General features: G+C 38.4%; 1 protein-coding gene across 5 annotated transcripts in view; it reads right to left on the minus strand.

Annotated features, from left to right (window-relative positions):
• AKAP7 (A-kinase anchoring protein 7) overlaps window positions 1–19,972 on the minus strand; it is a 150,379-nt gene that overhangs the window by 57,010 nt on the left and 73,397 nt on the right. For all 5 annotated transcript variants that reach the window (XM_053222238.1, XM_053222240.1, XM_053222242.1 and 2 more), the window contains exon 7: window positions 7,035–7,182. In XM_053222238.1, coding sequence (XP_053078213.1) covers window positions 7,035–7,182 — 148 coding nt within the window. The remainder of the gene's footprint in view (window positions 1–7,034; window positions 7,183–19,972) is intronic.

Consider the following 19,972-nt stretch of genomic DNA (forward strand, 5'->3'; position numbering starts at 1 on the left):
TAGAGATAAATTAAACACAATTAATTACTTTTACTACTCAGCAAAAGCATTCTTACGTGAAATTGGCTTTTTTAGCTTTTTATTTATTTTTGAGAGACAGCACAAGTGACAAGAGGGGCCAATGGAGAGACAGAGAATCCCAAGCAGGCTCCATGTCCTGTCAGCACAGAGCCTGACGTGGGGCTCCATCCCACAAACCCTGAGATCGTGACCTGAGCCAAAACCAAGAGTTAAACGCTCAACCAACTGAACCACCCAGGTACTCTGAAATTGGCTTTTTTTTTTTTAATGTTTTTAAGGGCATGTGGATGGCCTTGGATAGAATAAATTCATTGATTCACATCACTTGGAATCCTGTGTTTCAGCCCATAAAGTCGGAGTCTGGTATCTTGCTGGTCTGACCTGTTGGGCACTGGATATAGGCTGAGTTGACTATAACTGAGTCAGCTCTAACTTACCTATGACCCCCTTCATCTTCTACAACTGTAACTGTGCACACCTGTATGCTTCTATTTGAGCCCACGGATGGCCCAATCCTAACCCTCTCATTGCCTCTGTGCTATAGTCTGAAACTAACTTAAAGTCTTAACTTCAGGATCCAATCTTGTGTTATTGCAGGAAGTATTAAATTTCACCCTCTTTTTATCCCACGTCTATCTGCTCAGTTTTTTTATTACACATCCTCTGTCTCAATATGTATGACTGTGCGTATCTCCTTTCCTACCTCTTTCACCTACTTCTACACCCAAACCTAGCAAGCTCCTTGCCACACCTTCCTTAGCTAACTAGATTACAGGTTCAATCGTTAGTCTTTGCAGTGTGTCTATCACTAATATTGCCTCTTCACTGCTTCCCAACCCATCGCTTCCCTCCCCTGTAAATCATAACTGCTGCTCCTAGAAGGTGTCCTTTTGCTACTCTCCATCTGTCTATTCAGTCTTATCCTATTCTTTTGACCTCTGCCACTCCTTACTCCCACACTCTCTGAGAAGATAAAATCATAAGCTTCTTCCACTGTGTCCTAACATAGCCCACTATTGTCATGGGCAAAACCCTATTCATCTATTCCTCATTCCTCCCCATTTCTCATTGCCCAGTGACTATCACACTTAAGGACTGTCTTATAGTTCTCCATACCTCATTATACCAAAGAGAGGCATATACACATTGTAATTTTTTTTAATGTTTTATTTTTGAGAGACAGAGACTGAGCATGAGCGGGGGAGGGGCAGAGAGAGAAAGAGAGGGAGACACAGAATCCAAAACAGGCTCCAGGCTGTCAGCACAGAGCCTGATGCAGGGCTGGAACCCACGAGCCGTGAGATCATGCCCTGAGCCGAAGTTGGACACTCAACCAACTGAGCCACCCAGGAGCCCCAAGGCATATATGCATTGTATATGCTCAATAACATTCATTAAGTTAATGATGACTAATTATTATGAAACCAAAAAACAGTCAGGATCCCAGAAAATTATGGTTTCCACATCTACTTGCGAAAGTTATAAAGAAATACACTGGCCTGCCAAAAACAACAACAACAACAACAACGTCTAGACCTTTCAAATTCCCCATTGCCTCCTATAAGGTATGTCTGAGAGCTGAAAGTAAACTAGTCTTTGCAATCATTAAATTGCTCATCAATCTTACAAAGGGTGTCATTTAGTCAATTACCTCCCCTAAGGAAATATAAATGGAATATAGCTGCCTGAGAAAAATTAATTCACCCAACTGTTAAGTAGCTCACTGAGAACAGCTTCCACCATGCTAGGATACCTGAGCCATATTTCATTCCTGGTTTCACCACAAAACATTTTTTTTTACCTTTTTTAAAAAAAAGTCTTATTTTGAGAGAGAGAAAGCATAAGCACATGCAAGAGGGGAAGGGGCGGAGAGAGAGGAAGAGAGAGAGAATCCCAAGCAGGCTCCATGCTGTCAGCACAGAGCCTATGTGGGGCTTGAACCTATGAACCAAGAGATCACGATCTGAGCCGAAATCAAGAGTTTGATGCTTTACCGACTGAGTCACCCAGGCGCTCCTTTTTTTTTCCTTTTTGGATTTGAATTTTAGCTGATTATTGCAGTTAGGTTTGTAAGGAGTTGCAGCCCAATATTAAGTAGGCATACTATTACCCAAAGTTTTGATGATGAGAGAACTAAGAGATATAACCTTTTTTTGTATCTGAAAATATGAATGATGTCTCCATATTCTACCAAACTCCCCTAACACTCACATCGAGGTATATGATGGCTAAAGACAGAGGAAAATGCTCAGCATTGAAATGTAAAGCAGGCACAGGAAACAGCAATAGCTGGCAGGGGGATCCAAATTCAGAGGGCTTCAGGAGCCAAGCACAGAGTGAGAACAAGTTCCGCAAGTTTATGGTAACAACAACAGAATACGGGGATAATAAAAAGCAGCTACTTCTAAGGTCAGTGTGCCTACTACCCTATCTAGAAAATCGCTACCATGCAAGAATGGAGAACCAGTATCACATTTTCTGATTTTTCAGAAGGCAGCAGAAACCCAGATTTTTTACATAAATCACCCCAATACTGGCAAATTACTAAAATTAGAAAACAAACAAACAAACAAACCCTGTGCCAGTGAAGTACAAAATGGAAGATGCTAATTTGTGATCTTGGAACATACAGTTGGGGTATAAAAAATATTATAAAAATATTTTAAAATATTATAAAAATATTCCTAAAGCTAAATCCCTACTTCACACTCACTTTTAGCAACTGGATTTCTGCGTTAATCCTCTGTGTCCGAGTACTTGTATAAATGATCATACCAGGTAGATTAAAAGCTCAAATGCAAAAGCAATAACAAAAAAACTGGAAGACATAAATGAATACGTATCAAATCTTTGATTTGGAGATGACTAATAATGGAAGAAATCACAGGAGAACATTCCATCTATAATTTAACAAAAATTAAAAATATTTAATGTGAAAATTGCCTTGTGACCAAAATTAAATGTAAAATAAAACCTGGTAAATATTTGGACCAATATGGCAAAGGGCTAATTGTCTTTACTATAAAAACAAAACCCAAAACAAAACAAAACAACACATCTCACAAATCGATAAGAGACACGAAAAGAATAGATTCCAACTCCTTATGGACAAGCACGGTTTGCTGTTGCCAGTTCGACTGCCAAACCACACATGTACAACACAATGGCTCTCAAAAACCTAAAAAGCATCAGAAGAAAGGAAGTGCCACAAAAGATCCAACAAATAGAATAATTCACACCCACAGAACTAGAGATTTAAAAAATATGGGAAGTCTTGTTTGGAGAAATGTCTACTTTGCTCTTCTACCCATTTTTAAATCCGATTATTTGTTTTTTTGTTCAAAATGGCCAACAGACACATGAAAAGATGCTAAACATCACTAATCATCAGAGAAATGCAAGTCAAACCACAAAACAATGTCATCTGACACTTGTTAGAATGGCTATCAACAAAAAGACAAGAACCAATAGGTGCCAGCAAAGATATGGCGAAAACAGAACCCTTATATGCTTTTGGTGGGAAAGTAAATTGGCTCAAAGACTATAAGAAAAAGTATGCAGAGTCCCCCAAAAAATTAAAAATAGAAACACCATATGATCCAGTAGATCTGGATATAAACCTAAAGCAATGAGAATAGGATTTCAACCAGATATGAACTTCCATGTTTATCACAGTGTTATTCACAATATCCAAAATATGGATAAAAAGATGTCATATGTACACACGATGGAATATTATTCAGCCATGAGAAAGGAGGATATCCTCCCACTTGCAACAACATGGATGAACCTTGAGCACATTATGCTAAGCAAGATAAGTCAAAGAAAGACAAGTACTGTATGATATCATTTATAAGTGGAATCTAGGAAATTAAATCTGTAAAAAAAATAATAAAATCATGATTACCAGAAAACTGGGGGTTGGGGAAGTAAGAGTAATGGTGTTTTAAATTTTTTTTTCAACGTTTATTTATTTTTTGGGGGGACAGAGAGAGACAGAGCATGAACGGGGGAGGGGCAGAGAGAGAGGGAGACACAGAATCGGAAACAGGCTCCAGGCTCTGAGCCATCAGCCCAGAGCCTGACGCGGGGCTCGAACTCACGGACCGCGAGATCGTGACCTGGCTGAAGTCGGACGCTTAACCGACTGCGTCACCCAGGCGCCCCTAGAGTAATGGTGTTTTAAAGTGTACAAACTTATAACAAGTAGCAAATAAGTCATAAAGATCTAGTATACAATATACTTAATATAAACATAAATATTGTACAGTTATATAATGTGATAAATATCACTACATTGGCAATTAAAGCATAATACATAAATATATCAAAGTAAAAATTTGTACTCCTTAAGTTTATACAATGTTACACATTAAATTCACTCAATAAAAAAGAAAAACTAAACTACTTTTAAATATATAAAAAGAACATTAATAATTAATTATATTGAAATCCTCAAAGAGCTGAATGAAGCAATAGCATCCACAAAGCAAAGAACAGAAGAGGAAAATATGAAAAAGAATCAACTGGAAATCTTAGAAATGAAGCATATAGTCATTGATATTTTTTAAATAATAATGATAAGATACCCTAAATGGCATAATTGAGACAGCTAAAAAGAAAATCCATGACTTGGAATCTAGTACTCTCCAAGAATGCCTCATTACCAAATTAAGACATAGGAAATATGCCAATCCGAAGAATTCCCTCCCTAGAGAAATTCACTTATGTACCTACATACAAAGTTTTATAAAAAATTCCGAGTCTTTGAACCCAACTTCTTACCCTAGAAATTCTGAATGCAAAATATGTTAAGAATTTAAATCTGTCCCATTCTATAAATGCATACAATAAAATATTGGTTCAAGGTACAGGAAACTGGCTTTAAATTTGAGTCAGGATCAAATCAAAAAGAAGTCAGTTAAATCTGATCAAGAAATGAAACTCACAAAGAAAGTATCCTGAATCTTCCTAAATACTCTCTATTACAAAACTCAGATAAGATTAAGATTGAGAAAATCAATAACTAGCCATAGCAAATAAAGGAATTCTAGTGTGTATTAATTATAACACAATAATTATTATACTGGATGCAGATATTATTTTAAAATCTTTTTTTTAGTTTATTTATTTTTAGAGAGAGAGAGTGTGTATGAGCAGGGGAGGAGCAGAGAAAGACACAGAGAGAGAGAGAATGCCAAGCAGGCTCCACACTGTCAGCACAGAGCCCAAAGCAGGGCTCGAACTCAAACTGTGAGATCATGACCTGAGCCGAAACCAAGAGTCAGACGCTTAACAGACTGAGCCACCCAGGAGCCTCATCGAGGCAGATATAATTTTAAAGTTCATTTTGGCATCACAAAATGTGACGGAAAAGGTAGAGTATTTGTAATAGGCAAAATCCATTTTTTAAAATAAATGTTAAATGATCAGTATGGGGATACAAGATTGGTGGAGCTTAAAAGAAGCTAAATTGCTTTGAGTTAGAAAAAGATGAGAGAGAAAGAAGCCTGAGGGGAAAATCTAGAGATATTGCCTGGAATAAGGGGAGTTTTGAAGACTAAGCTGAAAAGAACAATAAAATAAAAAATTCAATGGTTGATGTATTGTGATTTGGGATGAGCTGAACACAGCTGTCTAATGGCAATGTCAGTGATACATGCCAATCCCACAGTATCTTCAGGAAATTCTACAGATTGCTCAGGGGGTTTTGTTTGCTTTTTAAATGGGAGTGGGAGAGGCAATGAAGCACTGAGCTCTCCTTCAAGGTTGGCCTAAAGTAATCACAGAGAAGATATGGCAAGCTAGCCAAAATCTGTGTTCCACAAGAAAGTTGTACATTTGCCATTTGCAATGAACTTAAAAGGAAATGTTTAGCCCTCATCAAAACTTCATGGAAGACAGCACTCCAGCAAAACTCCTGAAAACACAAAAGTCTTCCTTAAAAATCGACTTGAAATGTTTCAGAACATAAATTCAAACGGCATATTGAATATCTTCTGTTTAAGATAGCTAAGATCTTTGGGAGATAAGATGACGACCGCTCTGAAGATACCTAGTGAGAATTTGGAAATAAAACTGTGTCTCTGGAACATTTCCTTAATGCATTAAAAAGACTTCAGTATTAAGATTCTTTCAGGATGTATACTTCCATGGGTTTTCTTCAAGCTGATGTGGAGAGAAATTATCTTGGTTGAAGACCTTGAAATATTTAGATATGGGAATTTATCTTCTTCGAATATTTTCATGTTACTTCAAAAGTATACAAATCAGGTTGTCTTGAAGTTCACCATTTTATAAGAATGATGCCTGGATTTGAAATAGCACATGTGAATCACATGTGAACAAATTCCTTTGAATACATTCACACTGCAGAACAGCCCTGCTCTGGCTTAAAAAAAAAAAAATCTTCATTTGGTTTATACATTTTTCACTTGGAAACGTAATTGTGTATGAGTCTGTCTTAATCACATGCCATCTCCCTGATAAGATGAGAGAAGTATTCATGCGTGAATCTGTTTCCCCACAAAACATGTTTCCTTTGGGGAAGAAATTGAAGAACACATTTTCAATCTTTGCAGGCCACCTAGACTTTATCTTCTCAGAATGAAACGTTCTGACCTGGAATATTCTATTCCTAATTAAAAGCAGCAAACATGAAAATGCCTTGTGTGGAATGGTGCGTTCATACAGGTCCTCACTGGAGAAAATGTTTTCTTCATATTCATGAAATACAATTAAACTGGAATGAATTTCGAATCAACATTTCAAGACTTCATTATATTTAAAGCGCAAAAGTATATAAAAACCAAAGGTACTAAAATCTTGACCGATAAACATGAACCATGCGTATGTTTTACAAAATTTCCAATGTATTATCGCCAAAACATAATGTTTACAAAAATACATCCCTGAAAAGAACATATACAACTAGCCCTAAGTATCTGCCAAAAAGAAACAATATTAACAAAATCAAAATTAAAGATAATAAGTAATTTTTAAATGGCACTCACCAATCACAATTGAAGACTCACAGTGATAATAACCATTACTTTGTTTTTTCTTTAGCATGGAGCAAAGATCTATGCGATGTACCATTTCTTCTCCAAATCTGTGACTGATAAATTTTTCATAGAATTCGGGGTCTATTTTTTTCACTCCCTTGAAATGACAAAACAAAATCACATCACTCAATCATTCCACTGAGGCAGGGCAGCTACTTCATATTTATATCCCTTTCTTGGAACCTGATATCACACTTCGGTACACAATACAGACTACTGGCATTTGAAAATGGATACCACAAAATGGTTTTAAAGTTGTTTTTAAAGTCTCCCTGTCTAGGATGAGTTGTATTTAAAAAAAAAAAAATCATTGAAGAATGTTGGGTTTAAAATTGGCAGCATTCAGAACTTCACATGCTTCAAGCTTCTGAAATAATAAAGTATATCAAGTTGAAATTTGAGGTATAAAAAAAGGAGTAATTGTCTTCAACAGAGAAATGGATGAATTTTTAAAAGTGATACAAATTTTAACATTTTATAGTGTATAAAATGTTTTAATAACATGAATACAATTTTTTTTTTATTTTTTAAACGTTTATTTTTGAGAGACACAGAGACAGAGTGAGAGTGGGGGAGGGACAGAGAGAGAGGGAAACAGAATCTGAAGCAGACTCCAGGCTCTGGGCTGTCTGCACAGAGCCCGACATAGGGTTCGAACCCATGAACTGTGAGATCATGACCTGAGCCGAAGTCAGACACTTAAACGACTGAGCCACCCAGGCACACCAGATGAATGCAATTTTTAAACTCCTTATGTAAGAATCATTTAAAAAAAATTTTTTTTTAACGTTTATTTATTTTTGAGACAGAGAGAGACAGAGCATGAATGGGGGAGGGTCAGAGAGAGCGGGAGACACAGAATCTGAAACAGGCTCCAGGCTCTGAGCCGCCAGCACAGAGCCCAACGTGGGGCTCAAACTCACGGACCGCGAGATCGTGACCTGAGCCGAAGTCGGCCGCTTAATCGACTGAGCCACCCAGGCACCCCTGTAAGAATCATTTTAAAACAGGGGCACCGGAGTGGCTCAGTTAAATCCGACTCAATTTCAGCTCAGATCACGATCTCACAATTGTGAGATCGAGCCCTGTGTCAGGCTGTGTGCTCAGCATGGAGCCTACTTGGGATTCTCTCTCTTCCTCTCTCTCTCTCTCTCTCTGCCTGCCCCCCAAAATAAATACATATTTTTTTAAAAGAACCATTTGAAGACAAAGGTTATTTGAATTGGAAGAGGAAGTCATCGGATCTTCCAAGTTGTTCTCTACCTGCCTCTCATTATTCTCAGTGCCTTTCATATCAAGAAGAAGGCTGGCTGGTGAACTCACAGTGGAAGCCCTTGCTACCTGTGTAGTTTCCCCAAACAAGGGAAGGAATGTCTTCCTCTCCCCTTCCTATGCAATGGTCCTGCAGCCAGCCTCACAGTCCCAAAACACAGTCCACAAGATGAAGGTACAATACTTTCCAGGTCAAGTTTACTGGCTATGTGTGAATTTTTCCTTTTAATTTATAACTTAAAAAAATTTTACCCTGGCAATACTTGTCATCTGTTTAAAAATTAGAAAATACGAAAAATCGGAAAGAGAAGAAAAATAATTCATGTCCTTTCCAACACATTAACAGTGTGGGTATACCCTTCAAGTCTTTTTCTATGCATATATATATATATATATATATATATGTATAATATTCAGATTATATTTATATAAATCTTATTAAAGTACAGTTAGAATACATATTTTCCCTTTTTATTCACAAAAAAATTATGACAAACATTTCAAAAAGATATAAAAACAAAAAATTAAAATGAAATCACCCCACACTGAAACTACTACAATTTTGTAATGTATTTTATTTCTCCTGTGCAAAACAAAGTACTTTTTTTTCTTTTTTATAGGAACGTGGTTGAGCCATGAGTACTATTTGGCAATCAGCTTTTTTTCCCAGTTAGTATGTCAATAAGTAATATACAGATGTGCAAGACATTTTTAATATTTTTGTTGCCACAGTACTCCACTATATGGGGGCATCATTAATTTATGCATCCAACTATTTATTGTTAGACATTTAAATTGCCCTTAATTTTTAATATTATATTTAACATGTTTTTGTTGATCTATGTTCTTGTTCTGTATCCAAGCTGAGCTGCTGCCCTTTCCTAACTGCTCCACTCACAGACTTTCCTACCTCCGTTAATAGTAAATGTTCTAGCTGACCAGGTGGAAAGCCCTGGGGTCACCCTGAATTTGCCTCTTTCTTTCAGTGTTGCCTCCAATCCAATCTTGTTGGCTCTCCCTTCAACACATGACTAATTCTCACTACTGCCTTGCTACCTTGGTCCTGTCTTTCACCCAGATTATCCTGATAGCCTCCTGTTTTCTCACCCTTGCCTCCTCTACAGCCAGAGTGATCCTATCAAAACATACATCACATCAGGTCACTCCTCTGCTGAAAATTCTCCAGAGGTCCCCACTTTTCTCAAAAGTAGAGCCAGCTTCCCCAGAACAGCCCACAAGTTCCTGCTCTGCCCTCTCAGTAATTTCTAGGCCGTGTCTCCTGCTCATCCCCCTTCCTGCTTCCTCTCCTGGCAATGTTCCTCCAGATATCCTCATGGCCAGTCTCCCATCCTGCCATCCTGGGAGACTGCCTGCCTTCCAATTTTTTCTTTCTTTCTTTGTGTCTTTGTTTCTTCCTTTGTTTGTTTGTTTCTTTCTTTCTATCTTATCTTTCTTTTCATCTGAAAGAGAGAGTACACATGCACAGAGACAGGAAGAAAGAGAGGCGGGGCTGGGGGGGGGGGGGGCGGGCAGTGGAATCTTAAGTAGGCTCACGCTCAGCACAGAGCCTGATCCAGGGTTCAATCTTACAACCCTGAGACCATGACCTGAGCCAAAATCAAGAGTCCCATGCTTAACCAGGCGCCCCTCAAATTTTATTTTCTTAACAGAATTTTACCTGACCACACTCTTTAATTTGCACTCCCAAATCCTTTCTACGCTTCTCTCTTCATAAATATCTATGTACGTTCTTCCACAGCACCTACCACCTCCTACCATACTGTGTAATTTACTTTGCTGTGTTCATTTTTCACGGCCTGTCATTATCTCTCTCCCCATTAGAATGCATGTTCCCCAAAGACAAAGACTTTTGTCTGACTTTCATTCACTGAAATGTCCCCAGTGCCTAGCACACTGCTTGTCAAGGAGCAGTGCTTAATAAATAATTGTCACAAATGTCATATGACTTCACTCATATGTGGAATTTAAGAGACAAAACAGATGAACATAAGGGAAGGGAAGCAAAAATAATATAAAAACAAGGAGGGGGACAAAACATAAGAGACTCTTAAATACAGAGAACAAACTGAGGGGTGCTTAAAGGGTTGTGGGGGGGGGATGGGCTAAATGGGTAGGGGCATTAAGGAGGACACTTGTTGCGATGAGCACTGGCTGTTATATGTAGGGGATGAATCACTGGATTCTACTCCTGAAATCGTTATCGCACTATATACTAGCTAACTTTGATATGAATTAAAAACAAAAACACCGAAGTGAAAAAAATCATAATTGTCACAAATTCAGAGGATAGAGTTTCAAAAGAAGGGCAGTTGACAGCATCAAATGCTGTTCATTCTAAATTCAGTAAGAGTGAAACCAAGTGGACTTCTTTTGGTTTGGTGGGTAGGGGGCCCTGAGAAAGCAGCACATGGTACTGAGGGGCAATCGAAATGCGGGAGTTCAAACGAGCTCTGCTACTTTTCAAGATGTGGTTTGGCCTCAGTTTCCTCATCGATAAAATGAGGTTAACAAGTGAACCTACTTCAAAGTGTTATATGGACTAAATAAGTGAACTTCTAAAATGTTTAAAACAGGGAAATAGAGTAAATGCTATCATATTTACATGACAAATGCTATTAAATATATACAACACTCTTATATATTGTCATTAGTGAACTTAGAGGAATAACTTCAATAGAGGTAAGGTTGCAGAAAAAGTTCTTAAAGGTTCTGAGTAAATGGAAACTGACCATGCTTACTTGTCTTTTAAATGCTTTTTCACTTGTGCATGGGTGCTGGTTGGGAGCGGGAAGGCAAGGCAGGCTGGTGTCATCCCCTTAGACCAGGCACAAGATGACCAGTCATAACTTAGGGAAAAAAAGGAACTTCAGTTTTCAAGGACCAACGCCAGCACTGGCTAGCCACCATAATCTCCATTTCAGTTTTGTAAGATATCATTATTTTTTTTTTAAGTAAGAAATAAGGGAAACATTAAAATTAATTTAATTTTAGCAGAAAAGTAAGAACCGATTATTTTTGCAGTTCTTCACAGATGACTTCCAACATGAGTCTTCAAGGAATGAATTTTTACTAGAGAGTGGAACGGAATTAATTCTTTAACTCATAATTTACAGAGAGAACTGTGGCTAAAAATGCATGCCTTAGGAGGCACTGAAATTATATGCCCTGAACAGAAAGCATCTTTAATAATAAAGAATCTAGAAACAGGTAAGAATCTGCTTTGTCTGATATATAATATTAACATGGTCTTTGTTCTCTAGAGAATTTTTTGGCAATATATTTCTTTTTTTTTTTTTCAGGCACTTTTCCTCATAGCAATATACATCTTCTCTAATAAAATGTATCTGAATTGGTCTCCCCACAGCTGCAGCAGATGGTTTTTTTTTTCCATAATAAAATAAAGGACAATCATTCTAAGAAAATAAATGAGTATATCAAAGTTGAATATCAGTCAGGGTAAGGCTAAAAAGGTTCCTATTTTCTGAATGGATCCACTGGGTTGCCAAAACAGTCCCAGAGATATCACCCTGAAAGGTTCTAGTTCAAAGCTAAGAAGTTTGGGTTAGCATTATTTTTAGGTTTTAGACACACACACCCCCCCCCCCCCATTAGTCCCTGTTTCCCTTCTTCATAGGCCAGGCCCTTTCCAAGGTACCTTGTCATTTAAGGATTGGTGGAAGTATATCACATTAGGAGAGCTCAAAGAAAATTATAAAAATGGTTAAAGCCAGAAAATTTTGACCTGTAAAGGCCAAGAGAGTTGGGATTATTTCAACTGGAGAGAAACAACGTGTAGGGTATCTTCAACAAGACCATGTCAAGGGAGTTGCAACCCTGCAATGGTGGATAGGCTTGGTGACTGTCTAATGCTACACCTGAATCTTATTTTTGCCTTGAACCTAGCAGGCACAGGGGATATTTTCAAGGGCTTCACATTTATCATTTTACCTAATATAAGTGGCATATCAATTATACAACGTAACACTGAAGGAAGTCAAATACAAGATAGAAGACTTTGAAACAATAAATTAGTAGCAAGAAACATCAAACAGAAAAACTTTTCAAGACTATCTTAATTAAGCATTAGAAAGGACTAAAGTTTTACTTTCCTTTAGCCTAGTTTCAGGCACGGTTTAGGGAGAATTATCAGTGACATTCAAAGCCACTTGATAACCTTTGATACGTTGTACCGTGAATCCCTCAGAACTTCATTCTCGATTGCAATTGGCACCCAAAGAGCCAATACGGGAAAAATGCCACTGAGACCATGATGAGTATTTTTAGAATCATCCAAGGCGGCATCTGCTAAATAATGTAACCTATTTATTTGGGAAGCACTCACCAACCATATCACTTACATTTAGCTAAATGATGTGTCTAATTTAATATGTGCCAAAGAGGCCTCAGACTGATGTTACTATGCACCCAACTTTATTTCGATATAGAAGTAAAGACAGCCATGAAATATGAAAATTCACTTTAGTTCACAATCTGAATATGAAAATCATTCTAAGGTTCTGAAAGATAAAATTTAATTTCTGTAAGAAGGTTATTGTGATCAGAAGAACAATGGAATACCAGCTTCATTAAAAAGGTTAAGATTTTTTTACGATAGCAGATAATTTCTTATTGAGACTTGTTATCTTATGCTAATCACGACTTCCATGATGAAAACATAAATAGGCTGTATATCAGATGAAGAAATGATGTGTCCTGCTGATATTCCTGGAGCTCTGCTGTGTTTTCTAATACTTTATTCCTGTTATGCAGTAGCTATAAAGAAATGTATGTTTCATGTGATAATGACCTGAAACCAAAATTCAGAATGTAAATTAAAAGCCAAACCAAACTGGTTTATCATTTTGGGGATTTGATGGTCAAAGAAGAATGGCAATCTTTTATACTCATTTTCATAACTGGGAAAAGTTTACATGTCTGTAGTAGTACGGTATTAGTTAAAAAACTAAAATATTTTTTAATGGCCACTGCCCCTAATGAAAAGTTACATATTGGCAATTCAAAGTTATAGAGAGAATGTGTATATTGACATGGGATTTCTCTGAGGCAGATCTTACTTTATAATTCTTAAAGACTCCTTCCTTCATCTCTTGGCATCACTACACTTTTCATTATTTGCACGGTCTCATTTCCACCTTCCTCCTGATACAGACCCTTCAATTACCTTCTTGTGAGCCACAGCCTCCCGCAGCCCCTCTCGGCCTGGGTAAGGGAGGCCCTTCCCGTTCAGGCTCAGTTCCACCCGAGCCCATTCCTGACAGGGACGAAAGCAGGCAAAGGCACCTCACCACACCAGCTAATGGGCTTAGATGAGCATGGTGATTTCGGATCCAGCACCGGCACCCTGGGTGAGAACTGTCTGGCAGCCTCCCCGTCCCCTCTTCTGCCCCTCTGGACCATCTGTTGGCGCTGGGCTCTACCTTGGTCCCCCTGCCCAAGCATGCCCGTTTGCTGCCTGGGTGAGGCCCTGATACCCTGCCTCATGCCTGTTATTAGCTTTAGAGGTGAAAAAGCAAGAGTGATGGAAAATAGAAAAGACAATGGTACTTTGCTTATTGTTTCGAGCCAATCTTAAACAAACAAACAAACAAAATGACGCTCTGTCATCTATCTGTATAACAACAGTAAGAGAAAACTTACACAGGTACATATATATGTACATACTTACATACTATGTACGGGCACTATTCTAAAACCTTTTACTAACTCACTTAGTAATCACAATAGCCCTGTAAGATTGGTACTGTTATTATCCCCAGAGAAGGAAAGTGAATCACAGAGAAATTAGGTCACTTACCAAAGGACACATAGCTACTAAGAGGCAGAGTGTGGATTCACATTCAAAATAAGCAGAGAGCAGAGACAAAATTGAAAAGAATAGAATGATAACATTCAAGCTCATCCTATTTCCTTTAAAATATTAAAATTCTAATAGTATTAATCATCCTTAATATATAATCATATATAATATACTACCATATTTCTAAAACCAATGTGAAAATTACTTTGGGAATCTCTAGCATTCTAAAAATACCTGCCTTTAACATGCTGCATTAATATTAATAAGTCAAGTGATAATTATATGTCCATAACAAATGAATTTCATAGAGGAAAAAGAGAAATAATTCATAGATGTTACTTAGACATGGAAAAATTATCCAAATAATCTTTATAAAAAGAGCTCTTCTTCTACTGTTAATACCCAAATAATGGAGTAAAATATTGGCGGAGATTGTCTGCATTTTCCAAACCATCTGTTTGAATGTACAGTATTTCTCAATTACGTTAAAAATTTTTTTTTAATTTTAAAGAGAGAGAGAGAGAGAGAGAGGAGATTGCTAGAAACAGAGAGGGAGAATCTCAGGCAGGCTCCACACTCAGCGTGGACATGGGGCTAAATCCCACAACCATGAGATCATCACCTGAGCTGAAGTCAAGAGCTGGACGCTTAACCAGCTGGGCCACCCAGACATCCCCATTTCTCAATTCTTCATTTTATTTTATGATAGAGCATCTATTACTTTACCATGGGGTTTTTAGATAGGTCTTCTCTTCAATCCCTCTATTTATAAATTTGTGTTGAGCACGACTGCGTTGTTTAATCTTAAGCCTTTAGGGAAAGAAACAGAAACTCTTGGGGCGCCTGGGTGGCTCAGTCGGTTGGGCGTCCGACTTCGGCTCAGGTCACGATCTTGCAGTTTGGGAGTTTGAGCCCCGCGTCGGGCTCTGTGCTGACAGCTCAGAGCCTGGAGCCTGCTTCAGATTCTGTGTCTCCCTCTCTCTCTGCCCCTCCCCTACTCACACTCTGTGTGTGTGTGTGTGTGTCTCTCTCTCTCCCAAAAATAAATAAACATTAAAAAAAATTTTTAAAAGAAACAGAAACTCTTCACTCTAGCACTGTATCTAATATTTATAATACCTTTCAGCAAGTAATAAGTAGAAATACAGCTGCTAGAATTCTATGTTTTTAATCTACTGTTGACACCTCCTTCTACCTATCCTAACGCTTTGAGAGCAGCTGAATGCTCTTTAGGGATATCAAGTGGCAAGGAAAGCTGCCACATAGTAAAGATGATGTGTGACTCCTAATACCGCAAGCCACTTCACAAAATCACCAAGAAAATATGAGCTGTATTGCTTCCTGCAGTTTCTTTCCGTGAAGTGCTGCCATCAGAGAGAAGAAGAAACATGGCTTCCACCTGTATTTAGTTCATTTATACTAATGACATATTAACTAGAGAGGTAACATTTTGATGATATCCAGGGCATTCTCAAGGTCACTAGCTCAAGGGAAAACTACAACACCTTTATTTTTATTTTTTTCATCCTTATTATTTTTGAAAAAGAGAGAGCGAAAGCAAGTGGTAGGGGCAAAGAGAAAGGAAGACAGAGAATCTGAAGGGGGCTCTGCACTGAGAGCAGGTGGAGAGTCTGATGTGGGGCTCGAACTCACAAACCATGAGATCATGACCTGAGCCAAAGTCAGATATGTAACTGAGCCGCCCAGGCGCCCTTATGGCACTTCTATTTACAACAGTCTGCTGCCATATAGGTTCATTCTTTGTCTACTTAGCAAAACTCTTCCCAGTTCCTCCTTAAGTTTTCTTGAGGATAGCATGAGAGAGCATATGCTGTTTGGCCATGTAACTATTATATTTGCCTTGGCTTTTTTCATTACACTGGAACAAAGAAAGAACCTGGTCAGTGAGGCATCCAAGACTGCTTCCTATACAGTTCAGTCTCACTTGGATTCTCAATTCCCCGAGATCCAACCCCAGCTGTGTTCTTGGCTCATCACAGTTTTGTGGTCACTCAGACGCAAACAAGCTGCAGCCTACTCCTCCCTATCACATCTGTTTTCCTAATATTTTGCTGTTTGGAACAAATAACAACATGTTCTCCCGAATTCACCAACTTAGCCATTTATTTCCATAAACTAAAGATAAAACATAAAATATCCCCACATCAAAGTATCTTGCCATATGTGGTCTATTCATTCACAACTTAATCTAAAATGTTTTCCTCCTTCAATTGATAGCTTTCCCTTCTAATCAACCTTTCCCAACATGATGTAATGCCAGCAAATAGGTGTGAAAACTTCCCAAGTTCTCAACAACGAAAACAGGAGAGTAAAGCTGTTCTGCAGAAGATCATTCAGAAACAAGTTCACAGAAAAATCCTAATAATTTTTAACTTGTCCTATAACACCAGCTTATATACTGCAACATACTTCTATTGTGGTTGAACGTGTTCTGCTTTTATAACCTAAAGGTCAAAAAACATTCACCTCAATTGGTTAGATATCTATAGACAGAATTTCAGACCTAACTGTAGCCACAGGTATGATCCATATGAGAGTTAAATACCTAGAGAGTGTAGACGGGGCCATATATTTGACGAAATATTTTAAATGCATCCACAGACATCACTAATTTTAACCTTGGTTTTTTTTAAGGTTTTTTTTTTTTTTTTCTTGAGTGAGAGAGAGCAGGGAAGGGGCAGAGAGAGAGGGAGAGAAAATCCCAAGCAGGCTCCATACTGTTAGCACAGAGCCCAATGCAGGGCTTGACCCCATGACCATGAGACCATGACCTGAGCCAAAATCAAGAGTCAGTTGCTTAAATGAGCCACCCATAGCCTTGTAATGTTAAGCAAGAGAGACATAGAGTGTTTTTATAATTCATCATGCTCCTATGCATCTAGTACTTGTTCTTCTCCCATTTTCTTATAAACTTATCAATTTCCTTGATTTTCCTCCCCTCAACATTCTTCCTTACTCCTCCCTCATCATTCTCGACAGAGCACTTCACTCATTTCTTTCAACTGCCCAGGCATATTCTCTGCACTCTACATAGGACAGAAGACCCTAACAGAGGAAGGTGTCCCAACAAGGGAATGTTATGAGAACTGAGTGAAGGACCAGGAAAGAAGTAACACTAAGATTTACACTGAGTGTGCTATAGGTTAGCAAATGGAACAAGGAAGAAAGGTGCTCATACAGGCCTTTCCACTTTACTTGGTTGAAAACATTCCCTGTATATCATATAAGATAAAAGAGTTTGGTAGAAAAAAAGCAATAGTTACAGGGGCGTCTGGGTGGCTCAGTTGGTTAAGTATCTGACTGGCTCAGGTCATGATCTCACAGTTTGTGGGTTCGAGCTCCACGTTGGGCTCTGTGCTGACAGCTTGGAGCCTGGAGCCTGCTTCGGATTCTGTGCCTCCGTCTCTTTTCCCCTCCCCTGCTCACACTCTGTCTCTCTCTCTCTCAGAAATAAATGAACATTAAAAAAAATTTTTTTTTAAGAAAAAAAGCAATAGTTACATATGAAACAGTCATTAAAGATATAACTTGGGAATCATGTGCGCCTCTTAAACCAATTCCAAAATTAATGTTTCTCTCCAGATAGAGCAAGAAATGTATCCAATGATTTTCTTTTTTAATATGATACATGTTGCCATGCAAAATAATTTTATACATAATATACAACTGGAATCTTTCTTTTGTCCTCATTTCAAACTTAATCACATTTAACGTGAAATCTCCCCATGGTACACTCTTAAAATACAGAATTACAGGGATTACATAGTTTCCCCAATGGACTCGGTGTCAGTATATATCTATGAATATGAGATGACATATTGCTTCCAAAAAAGTACAGAGATAAACAAATTAGCCAGTTAATTTTCACACAACTTTCTCTTTTAGAAAATTTTTAAATATGTATATTTTCACAATTTCAGGAAGCACTTCTAGATTAGTAAAATAAGCAGTAGGTTTGGTAGGGGAAAAGATTTTAATGGAAAAGTTAAGAAACAAGGGATTTCCATCTTAGCATAATAGTATGCAAAAAATTAAATGAACTGGCCTATTCTTCTTTTGCTATACCTGGACTATCACAGTGGGATGGGCCTCAGGAAAGCTAGACTGGCCAAATCCAACACCATTCCTTCCATATCCACCCTACCTATCAAATATCTACCTCTTTCTATCACACATACCTCTACCAGCAGGGATTACAATTTCGGCACCTGCCATTAGGGATATGTGTGATAGAAGGTTACAACCCACTGAGATGGATATCTGACTTGATTTCCATATGCATTCAGTTTTTTCACAGGTGACCACTTCCCTCCCAACACACACACACACACACACACACACACTTAATTTCACTGAATTAAGTCCTAGCAATGTTTGTGCTAGAAGTCCAAGAGTACAAAGTACTCTATCTACCATTTTCTGATTATCAGGGTAGGTCAGGGCGGGGGAGAAGTAAGAATACAAGACAACCAAATCACGAAAAATGGAATGCGTATGAATAAGGAGGGATGTGGCTAAAAGTGCAGGACCACCAGAGGGAGTCAGAATATTCTCCCAGCTAACAGCTCAGTAAGATCTCACAGTAGTACTGGAGGCCAAACATGAAATTACTGTGAAAGAAATGTTCTGGTCTAAATAAAGTTATGTAACAAATTATTATATAATCAAATTCATCTGTGGGGGAGGCAAGAGCTAAAGAGGAAAGAGAAGTACTTTCATACTCTGGTCACTACTTAAGGGCAGGGTACAGTTACAGTTGTACTTCGAAGGCCCTAAAGATGGGTCTCCAAAATGGTATCAGAAATTCTGGCAACAATTAAAAATGTTGCCACCAGGTAGGTTTTAGAGAAAGAACACTTACTGCAGAAACTAAGCTAGAGTTCCTGTAGTCAAGGGTGGCTAGTCCCATAGGTGATACGAGCAAGTTTTGTTAGGTCTTCAACTACATATAATATGAAGTCTGTCCCTGGCAAAGAGGCCAGTAATAAAAAAAGTTTATTCTTTAACTTATTGGAGTAACCAATAGAGAGTCAACTGAGCAATTTAGTAATTCATACTAGTATTGCTCTGTTTTTAAGTTACCTTTCCTTGAAAGAATAATATTCTAATGAATGGCCAAAAACAATCAGTTCATATTTAGGAATAGAAGTATAATTCCAATAGAAAATAGTTACAGTTCTGGATTGCAACCTTAGTTTCCCCTCAAATCTAAATGGGGCTCCCTAGAAAAATTATAGCTTTACCTTCTTTTATTATGTAGTTAATTCTTTTTTTTAAATTTCTTTAGGGGCGCCTGGGTGGCGCAGTCGGTTAAGCGTCCGACTTCAGCCAGGTCACGATCTCGCGGTCCGTGAGTTCGAGCCCCGTGTCAGGCTCTGGGCTGATGGCTCAGAGCCTGGAGCCTGTTTCCGATTCTGTGTCTCCCTCTCTCTCTGCCCCTCCCCCGTTCATGCTCTGTCTCTCTCTGTCCCAAAAATAAATAAACGTTGAAAAAAAAAAATTAAATTTTTTTAATGTTTATTTTTGAGAGAGAGAGAGCATGAGCAGGGGAGAGGCAGAGAGAGAGAGGGAGACACATTAGGACTCTATAAACAGGGGAGACCAGAGTCGGAAATTTCGCAGCTCAATACCTGACAGTGCTCTGGCAGGAAGGATGAATCCCCAGGAGCAGGCAGTGAGATTCAAGGGGTCCATGGGCCTCATGGGGTTCCCCTGCTATGAGGGCATTTGGTAGAGGCCCTACAGCCTCCCCACA

The sequence above is a fragment of the Acinonyx jubatus genome, chromosome B2 (assembly GCF_027475565.1).
Source record: "Acinonyx jubatus isolate Ajub_Pintada_27869175 chromosome B2, VMU_Ajub_asm_v1.0, whole genome shotgun sequence".
In the NCBI taxonomy this organism is placed as follows: Eukaryota; Metazoa; Chordata; class Mammalia; order Carnivora; family Felidae; genus Acinonyx; species Acinonyx jubatus.